At 44.1% G+C, this 10170-nt stretch overlaps 1 protein-coding gene across 2 annotated transcripts; it reads left to right on the top strand.

Moving 5' to 3' along the window:
• Window positions 1-356: 356 nt before the first annotated feature.
• Gprasp2 (G protein-coupled receptor associated sorting protein 2) lies at window positions 357-5914 on the top strand. Of its 2 annotated transcripts, none has more exons than XM_060375518.1 (8): window positions 357-456; window positions 974-1094; window positions 1213-1332; window positions 1451-1570; window positions 1689-1808; window positions 1927-1998; window positions 2312-2389; window positions 2664-5914. In XM_060375518.1, exon 8 carries the CDS (start codon window positions 2979-2981, stop codon window positions 5568-5570), a length of 2592 nt encoding a protein of 863 aa, XP_060231501.1. In that variant the 5' UTR covers window positions 357-456; window positions 974-1094; window positions 1213-1332; window positions 1451-1570; window positions 1689-1808; window positions 1927-1998; window positions 2312-2389; window positions 2664-2978; the 3' UTR covers window positions 5571-5914. The 2 variants fall into 2 exon arrangements, with proteins under 2 accessions (XP_060231501.1, XP_060231502.1); XM_060375519.1 differs by having other exon boundaries at window positions 363-456; window positions 1927-2075.
• The last annotated feature ends 4256 nt before the right edge of the window (window positions 5915-10170 follow it).

Raw genomic sequence — 10170 nt, 5'->3', positions numbered from 1 at the left:
ACAGTGTCTGGGCCCTGTAAGGGTTATGGGCTAGGTAGCTGCAGAAAAAATGAAGCGGGAGTGTGTGATGGTGGTGGTGGTGGTGGGGTCACCCCGGGAATCGACAGGTCCACGGGAGACAGCTGCGGGAGAAATGGTGATTCAAGAGTTGGGCGGGGCGGGGGGGGGCAACAAGCTGGGAGCCCAGGGGTTTGGGTGCAGGGTGGGTAACCAGCTCCGGGGCCAGCTCAGCTGGTGGGTGGTGAATCGCCTCAGTTACTAGGGCTCTGATCTGGTTCAGGAGAGGGGTCCTGGTACCCTGCATCCTGGGTGCTGTCACTTCTCACAGGCTCCTGCTTGATGGCAAAGTCTCCTGTCTGCAGGGTAGGTTTGGCGTATTCTGACAGGCCACAGTGAGCATCTGTAGACCAGAGGCTTGAGAAAAGAGGAGCAGGAAAATGGCGTGGATTTCTGGAGGTGTGTGGCAATGGGCACCAGACAGTGAGTGGAGATGCGAAAAGGGTGGGGGTGACAGACCAGAACAGGTGGGGCATTCATTGGTATCTCCTAATCTCATTTTCACAGCCTTGCGGGTCCTTTCCCCCCTGCCCTTCCCCTCCCTCCCAAATCTGGGGTCTGAAAAGATGGGTCGGGGATGATGACGGAGTCATAAATCCCAGGACCACTTCAGAACCTGCTTTCTAGAATGTGCTGAGCAGCTCCCCCATTTTTTGCTGCGCAAGGCATGGAAATGTCGCCACCTAGCGATGAGTCCTCAAAACTGCAGAAGGGACTAAAGAGTATGACATCAAGAGGGGGTGTTACCTCAAGAACCCTGCAGCCAGACTAAATCAAACAAGAACCTTCCAGCAGTAGGACCCTAAGTGCGCAAGGACACACGATCTGGTTCTTTTCCTTGGAGTTGTGCTTCTCCATAAGATCAGCTGCTGCCATCAATTCCTGCTGTCTTACATTTTCACCTCTTTGTCCACAGGCCTGCTTTAAGGCTGTTCAGTTCTGCAGGAAAGGAGAGAAGGCATCGAGGAGACCGTCTCTGATCTCTGGAGGTTGGTGAAACTCAGGAACAGTGCAGGCAGGAGTCAGCTACTGAGGAGGTAAATTCAGATTGCTGCAATCCAAGAGGATGTTTGATGTCTTTCCTGTCCCTTAAATTTCCCCACAGCTGCTGCCATCAATTCCTCATGTCTTACATTTTCATTTCTTTGTCCACAGGCCTGCTTTAAGGCTGGTCCTTTCTGCAAGAAAGGAAAGAAGCATCGAGGAGACCATCTCTGATCTCTGGAGGTTGGTGAAACTCAGGAACAGTGCAGGCAGGAGACAGCTACTGAGGAGGTAAATTCAGATTGCTGCAATGCAAGAGGGTGCTTGATGTGTTTACTGCCCCCTAAATTTCCCCGCAGCTGCTGCCATCAATTCCTGCTGTCTTACATTTTCACTTGTTTGTCCACAGGCCTGCTTTAAGGCTGGTCCTTTCTGCAAGAAAGGAAAGAAGCATCGAGGAGACCATCTCTGATCTCTGGAGGTTGGTGAAACTCAGGAACAGTGCAGGCAGGAGACAGCTACTGAGGAGGTAAATTCAGATTGCTGCAATCCAAGAGGGTGCTTGATGTCTTTCCTGTCCCTTAAATTTCCCCACAGCTGCTGCCATCAATTCCTCATGTCTTACATTTTCATTTCTTTGTCCACAGGCCTGCTTTAAGGCTGGTCCTTTCTGCAAGAAAGGAAAGAAGCATCGAGGAGACCGTCTCTGATCTCTGGAGGTTGGTGAAACTCAGGAACAGTGCAGGCAGGAGCCAGCTACTAAGGAGGTAAATTCAGATTGCTGCAATGCAAGAGGGTGCTTGATGTGTTTACTGCCCCCTAAATTTGCCCGCAGCTGCTGCCATCAATTCCTGCTGTCTTACATTTTCACTTGTTTGTCCACAGGCCTGCTTTAAGGCTGGTCCTTTCTGCAAGAAAGGAAAGAAGCATCGAGGAGACCGTCTCTGATCTCTGGAGGTTGGTGAAACTCAGGGATTGTGCAGGCAGGAGCCAGCTACTGAGGAGGCAAATTCAGATTGCTGCAACCCAAGAAGGTTTACTGTCCCCTAAATTTGCTCATTGCTATAGCATCCTTTATTTCCTGTAGAGATACTAAGAGTGTTGAGATAGGTGTGAGTTAGACTGTGATCCATAGGACAAGACCTGAGTGCTGGGACCAGGGACAGAAACTTTAGACAGACAGCAGGCATGGTTTCGTTGTTTGTTGGGCTCAGGGATCCTCGCCCTTCTAACAAACATTGAGACTCCATTTTGTTTTATGCTCTTGTAGGATTTCTTGCAGTCAGCTGTTGGTCTTAACACTACTTGAACACAGAGAAGAGGGGAGAGTCGTGCCACATCAGTGAAGGTTGGTATGGGAGAGGGTTCACTTTTAAGGGGGGATAGTAGAGGTTACCCTTCAGTGACTATTGTGGGATTTAGGGATTCCTCCCTCCCCCATTCAAAGCATATGTGCTTTCTTCTCCACCCTGTACCTGTTTTCCAGCAGGCAAAAGGAACATTAGAGTTTTCTCATGGCTGAGCTGTGCCAGTCAGCATCATGCTCTCGTGTCTCTGTGTAAGTTTCCACAGGAGGCAACAGAGCTGTGTAAGCCTCATTGCCCCTTTCTCTTTTCTTCTAGATCACCTGCAGTGGCTGCTTGGTGGTGCTGGGGTTGCCGCTGACCACTGCAGTCAACTGGTCTGCCCCCACCTAAGACCTGTCCATCTTCCTCCAGCTTGGTTTTTACCTCTTCTGCACTGTATCTGTGTTATTGACTGAGACTGCTTGAGTAAGAGTCTCATTGGAGCTGGATCGGTGACTTACCTTTGCTTCTCACTGTATCTCTTGGCTCATCAAAAGATCACAGTGTGAAGATACAATATTGTGATAGATCTGTTGTTGTGACTAAGGCTTTGGTAGGCATTCTTAATTGAGCTTCTCTCTAGTTTGTACCATGACTGGGACAGAAGTTCAGACTGGTTCTCAGGCTAAGCCTGATAATAAGCCTCAGGAAAAGGTTGTGGGTGGGTCTGAAGGAGAAAATGAGGTCCCGTTGGTGGTCAGACCCAAAGTCAGGCCCCAGGCTACAGCAACAAGTGGTGCCAGGCCCAAAACTGAAAGCAGATCTTCCTCTAGGGCAAGGCCTAAAACTGAAACCCAGGCAGTGTCTGGAACAAGACCTAAAACTGGAGCCCAGGCAATGACTGGAGCCAGGCCTAGATCTGAGGCCCAGGCAATGACTGGAGCCAGGCCTAGATCTGAAGCCCAGGCAATGACTGGAGCCAGGCCTAGATCTGAAGCCCAGATAATGACTGGTGCCAGGCCCAAAACTGATGCCAGGGCAGTAGGTGGTGCTCGCCCCAAGACTGAGGCTAAGCCAATCCCAAGGGCAAGGCCTAAGGGTGATGCCCAGGCTTGGGCCCAGAGTGAGTTTGGGGCTGAGGCAATGTTATATGCTGAGGGAGCACCCTTCTCTAATGCTGTCACATGGCCACTGGTCAATGCTGAGTTTACATCAATTACTAAGTCTAAGAGTCTATCTATAGATAGAAAACTGGTCAATATGGACAGAGAAACCTTTCTTGGCACCCAGGATCAGAATGGAATCCATCCTTGGTTTGGACCAGGAGAGGAGGCTAATATGGGTTCTTGGTGTTATCCCAGGCCCAGAGCCAGGGAGGAGACCTGTAATGAGTCCGGATTTTGGTCAGCTGATGAAACCTCTACAATGTCTTCTTACTGGACTGGAGAGGAGCCTGGTATCAGATCATGGCCCAGGGAAGAGGTGAATACTAGGTCCAGGCACAGGGCTAAACATCAGACTAATGTCAGGGCCAGGCCCAGATCCAAACAAGAATCCTATATTGATTCTTGGTCTGGGTCTGAGGATGAGGCGGGCAACCCATTCTGCTTTTGGGCTGGAGAAAATACTAATGACTTGCTTAGACCCAGAGGCAGGGAGGAGGCTAATGTCAGACCCAATACCAGGACAAAGAGGGAGGACTATTTTGAATCTGAAGATGAAGATGAGTTCTATAAAGAGTCCTGGTTTTTGCCTGGGGAAAAGGCTAATAGATTCAGGCGCAGAGACAAGGAAGAGTCTAATAACTCCTTGGAAAACAGGAACCAAAAATATGTTAAAAATGGTGACAGAGTCCAACAAGAGTCCAGGTTTGAGGAGGAAGTGATTATTGGGTCCTGGTTCTGGGCAGAACAAGAGACCAGTTTGGAGGCTGGAGCTTCAGCAATCTGTGAATCTGAACCAGGGGCTGAAGAGGGAGCCATTGGCGGATCGTTGTTCTGGACTGAAGAAAAGTCCAGTTTGGGGGCTGTGGCCAGAGATGAGGTCAAGCCTGAGTCTGAAGAAGAGGCCATATTTGGGTCCTGGTTTTGGGATAGAGATGAGCCATGCTTTGACCCAAATCCCACTCCTGTGTACAGGGTTAAGAGCAGGTTCAGAGATCTAGCTGAGGAGGAGCTTAATGAAGCATCTAGGCCCAAATCCTGGGATGAGGTTACTATTGAATTCAAACCTGCTCCTTCCAGTGGGCTTGGCTTCCCTTCCACACGACCCTTTATAATTTCTGAAGAACCTTCTGAAAATGCTGAGGCAAAAGCCAAGAATGTGGAACTTGGTGCAGAAGGGGAAGAGCAGGATTCTGTGCCTCAGCCTGATCTTCCTGAACCTGAGTTCCCATTTCAGTATGATCCTTCTTACCGGTCAGTCCGGGAAATTCGAGAGCATCTTAAGGCCAGGGAATGTGCACAGCCTGAGAATTGGTCTTGCACCTGTATCCAGTGTGAGCTTAAAATTGGTTCTGCAGAGTTTGAGGAGCTTCTTTTACTGATGGAAAGAATTCGCGATCCATTTATCCATGAAATATCTAAAATTGTAATGGGCATGAGAACTGCTTCTCAGTTTACCAGAGATTTCATTCGAGATTCTGGTGTTGTCTCACTTATTGAAACCCTGATGAATTATCCTTCCTCCAGAGTTAGGACCAACTTTTTGGAAAACATGGTTCACATGGCTCCACCTTATCCAAATCTAAACATGATTGAGACATTTATTTGTCAAGTGTGTGAGGAAACCCTTTCCCATAGTGTGGATTCCCTTGAGCAGCTAACTGGAATAAGGATGCTTAGACACCTCACCATAACTACTGACTATCACACACTGATTGCCAATTACATGTCCGGGTTTCTCACCTTATTAACCACAGGCAATGCAAGAACAAAGTTTCATGTTCTAAAAATGTTGTTGAACTTGTCTGACAATCCTATGGTGGCAAAAAAACTATTCAGTGCCAAAGCTCTCTCAATATTTGTGGGCCTCTTTAACATAGAGGAGACAAATGATAACATTCAGATTGTTATTAAGATGTTTCAGAATATCAGCAGTATTGTAAAAAGTGGAGCAATGTCTTTAATTGATGATGATTTCAGTCTTGAGCCGCTTGTTTCTGCATTCCATGAATTTGAAGAGCTAGCTAAACGGCTGCAAATCCAAATAGATAATCAAAATGATCCTGAAGAAGGACAATAAAGTTGTGTGATTAACCACCTGCCACTGATCAGCCTTATGTTCCCAAAGAGCCCTAAATAGTGCTTTCGTGTTCACAATCTGGTTCTGTGTTTATATTTTTAATGCTAATGTGAACTTGTCAAACTCTTGTGGTGAGCTGAATTATTTGTGGATGCCAAAATGAATATCAGAACTGAAAACACATTTGTTGATATTTGTCTTACTGTCCTTGTGATACTTTTTAGTGTTGAGCTCCCAGTGAACCAAGTCATACGAGTAAGCTATCCTGCTATTTGCTGTTTAAACATGTGGTTCTCTACTTGAGTCTGTGTTTTCAATAAAGTTCGATGTTAAAATGGCATAAATGGCCCTTCTTCACTTTAAAAAGCAGGTGCAGATACATTATGCACATTTGAAAATACAACAGCCTTGCCAGGCCACAGAGGAGGACATGGCAGCCAGTCCTGAAGATACCTGATAAGCTAGGGTCAAATGGAAGGGGAGGAGGACCTCCCGTATCAGTGGACTTGAAAAGGGACAGGGAGGAGATGAGGGAGAGAGTGTGGGATTGGGAGGGAATGAAGGAGGGGGCTACAGCTGGGATACAAAGTGAATAACCTGTGATTAATATAAAAAATAAAAATTAATAAAAAATAGATGGTTAGTATTAGAACAAACACATGGCTTACTAGAAAATCCCATTTTAGGAAGGGGGATTATTGTGAGGTTTTGTACTCAAGAAAGGTTTCAGAGAAGGGAATGTAGATAAAGCAGTCACTGAACAGTAAGCATTCTTGTAAATGAACCCTGATTCTATGATTCTCAACATGTGGGTCACAACCCAATCAGCAAACATCTATATCCAAATATATTTACATTATAACTCATAACAGTAGCAAAATTTCACTTGAAGTAGCAATGAGATAATTTTGCAGTTGGGTCTCACCACAACATAAGGTACTAGATTAAAGGGTTGAAATATTAAGAAGGTTGAGAACTACTGCATCTTATTTAATAGGCCCAGAAGTAATATTTCTTGTATGATGATAGTCCAAAGAAAGTATTAAGGGAACATTGTACAACCATTATGTATAACTATATATGGATTGATTTGTTAACATGAAACATTAGTAATTTTTTTCTTGGGTTTTTGAAGGTAGGGTTTCTGTAAAGCCCTGGCTGTCCTGGAACTTGCTCTGTAGACCAGGCTGGCCTCTAACTATCCACCTTCCTCTGTCTCCAAAGTGCTGGGATTAAAGGTGTGAGTCACCACCACCTGGCAATATTAGTAGATTTATATATGGAAAACTAAAGAGAATTTGGCATCAAATTTGAAAATTAAATCTTACTTTAAATTTTGTGCATGAATAAAATGGGTGCATCTCATTGTGGTGAAGGAGTTTTATATAGCCCTGATCTAGATTGAAATATGCAATGTTAAATTAGAGAAAAGCATTGAATAAACAAAAAACTTAGCGAAACATACAAGTTAGTATGTTTCCATCTAGTGACTCTGGTTGTAGGTGGGCCTGTGTGGGAGCTAAGTTTGTATAAACAACTAACCTACAGTGTTAAAAAAAAAAAACGTTTAGAGATAAAGTGATTTAGCAAAGTTATAAATGAACGAGACTTCAGAACCAGGCTTACTAAATTTGTATAAGGCTGTTGGTACAAAAAAAAATGAAATTTCTCGTGTAATTACTACACTGAAACAATTATAACACTTCCTTTTTAGGTGGCAACACAGTTCTGGAACTAGGCAGTGGTGATGGTTGCAACAACCTTGTGAATGTACTTATGTCACTGAATTGTATACTTTAAATTGATTAAAATGTTAAGTTTTATGTTCTGTGTATTTTGCCACAACAAAAAAGCCACAGACTACAGTCAAACTTCATAGAGGAGTATTTCACAAGTCAGGAATGAAGTTGATTTGGAGACAGATTGCAAACTGTTGGAAATATACAATGTTTCATTATTTTTAGATAGGAGAAAACGTATGTTCTTTGATCTGAGAATGTTATATATTTTCAAACAGATAAAATTGTGACCTGTGTTAATTGTTATGAGCATAGTGAAAGAATTTTACCAACACAATGAACAACTGCTAATATCAAGAAGCAGTGAAAGGAGATGTGTGTATTTCACATATACAAGATAAAGATATAAACAAGATATCAAACTTTGTACATACAGTGAATTAAATGATAGAATAATATTACAGAATTATATTAAAAAAACTATCACCATCTTACATGCAACACTTTGAAATATTTAATGTTATCCATACTGTTGGACAAATCTTTTTTCTATATCTAGTGAGTGATATCTACAAGTTAATATCAGCTGCAGCAAGAATCAAAAGTAGTTCAATCAACAGAATGTGGAGTCCTATGGTATACTAAAATAGTATCTAGTAGCCTGTGTTGATTTTGCCCAAAGATTGTGGAATGTACCTGGCAGTACAGGATTTTCCTACTTTGTTTTACCATATGAAATTTAGAAATAGGGCAAAGTGGCAATTTAATCTCTCTTTACAAACCACAAACTTTACATAGGGATAATCCTTATGGTAGTAACTATAATTTAGATGTTTGTTTTATTGACATATTTTGAGATTTTCTGTGTGTTTTCATATGTTTGAATATTGTATAAATTAGTGCTAAAGAATCAATTTATGACTCAACTCCCAAGGGAACCTTCCTTCCTTCCTTCCTTCCTCCCTCCCTCCCTCCCTCCTTTCTTTCTTTCTTTCCTTTCTTTCTTTCTTTCCTCTCTCCCTTCTTCCCTCCCTACCTCTCTCTTCCTCTCCCTCCCTCCTTCCTTCCTTTCTTTAGGGCAAGTATTCTTAGAGAGCACCGCCCAGGCTTCAGGTGGAAGCTTTGACTACTAACCCAGCCAGCCTTCCTGCTCTGTCTTCAGGGTAAAGAGGTTCGATTTCTTCTTGTATAGAGCTCAACACCAGAGGAAGAATATTCTATCCCTGATGCTTCAGAGCTACTACAGATACTCTGCTAGTCATACTGGTCTGATGGGGAGTTATATGATGAGGCTTTTCCTTGGGCAGGCAAAGAGGTATGTCTACTGTCATGGAGAAGGAAAGAAAGACATATACCTTACAATTGGGATAGATAGAACAGGGGGCAGTAGGTTAAGGTAGCTGAGCTGGTGTCCATGCTGTGTTAGCCTGAAAACCATTATTTTTAATGTGTCCAAAATGACAGCATTAATTGGTGACAGAAGTAATTCCTCTGCCAATTAAAACTATGTTTGCTAGGTCAGGAGCTCAAGAAGCTGGTACTAGTCATCCTATCGGTGGCCTCCTATGGAGAAATAGCAGTTGTTTTTGAAGTGCATAGTAACTGAGAAATGGCATCCTTTGGATTGGTGGTTCAGACTAGATGACAGTACTTGAAATGCCTCCAACCCTCCCACTCCTTCCTGTCTTCTGAACACTATCCCTAGACTCCCAGTCCACGTTGTGATTCAATCCCTTCTTCCTTCCGTCCCTCCTTCTCTCCCTTGCTCTCCCCCGCCCCCGGTGTGTATGTGTGTGCAGCTGAGGAGTGATGACCTTACAGGTAAAACTGTCTTTAGAAAACCACAGGGAAAAAAAGTGCATACCAGTGGTTATACTGTTATTCTGCTTCCCATGATGTGGTCTTTTCTAGATCTTTGCTTTCTGTTTGATTTCCTTAATGGCAACATCCAGCCACTGGCGATGTCTCAGATCAGCTAAAAATTGTGGAGAGGAAAAGAGTGAACATGATATCTGCCTTTTCCTCCAGGGTTCCAACTGGCCAGGGATAGAATAGAGAAGTTAATGTCACCCAGCAAAATCTAGAGGCAATGACAGACATAGACTGAAAGGGAGATAATCAGGTGTTTACTGTTTTCCACATAGACTTTCTCTTTGGAATTCTCCAATCTTCTTTTTTTTTCCTTGTATTTTTAAATATATTTTTTTATTTATCACAATTTATTCATTTTGTATCCTAGCTGTAGCCCCACCTTCGTCCCCTCCCAATCCCCATGCCCATTCCCCAGTCCCCTGATAGTGGAGGACCTCCTCCCCTTCCATCTGACCCTAGCCTATCAGGTCTCATCAGGACTGTCTTTCATTGTCTTCCTCTGTGGCCTGTTCAGGCTGCTCCTCCCTCAGCAGGAAGTGATCAAAGAGTCAGTCACTTAGTTCATGTCAGAGACAGACCCTGCTCCCCTTATTAGGGAACCCATTTGGACACTGAGCTGCCACAGGCTACCTTTGTTCAGGGGGTGCAGCCTGGTTGTCTCCTTGAATGGTCCTTGTTTGGAGCATCAGTCTCAGAAAAGACCCCTAGACCCAGATTTTTTGTATCTGTTGCTCTCCTTGTGGAGCTCCTGTCCTATCCAGGTCTTTCTATCTCCCCCTTCTTTCATAAGATTCCCTGCACTCTGCCCAAAGTTTGGCTATGAGTCTCAGCATCTGCTTTAATACCCTGCTGGATAGAGTCTTTCAGAGGCCCTCTGTGCTAGGCTTCTGTCCTGTTCCCTGTTTTCTCCCTCTTCTGATATCCATCCTATTTTCATTTCTGAATGAAGATTGAGCATGTCACCTTAGCTTAGTGTAGCTTCTTTAGGT

This window comes from Meriones unguiculatus, chromosome X, assembly GCF_030254825.1.
Source record: "Meriones unguiculatus strain TT.TT164.6M chromosome X, Bangor_MerUng_6.1, whole genome shotgun sequence".
Classification (NCBI taxonomy): domain Eukaryota; kingdom Metazoa; phylum Chordata; class Mammalia; order Rodentia; family Muridae; genus Meriones; species Meriones unguiculatus.
This window is presented reverse-complemented; position numbering and strand designations above follow the sequence as displayed.

Excerpts from the sequence above, each read along its gene's own strand:
- Gprasp2 (XM_060375518.1), top strand. The coding sequence starts at position 2,979 with ATGACTGGGACAGAAGTTCAGACTGGTTCTCAGGCTAAGCCTGATAAT.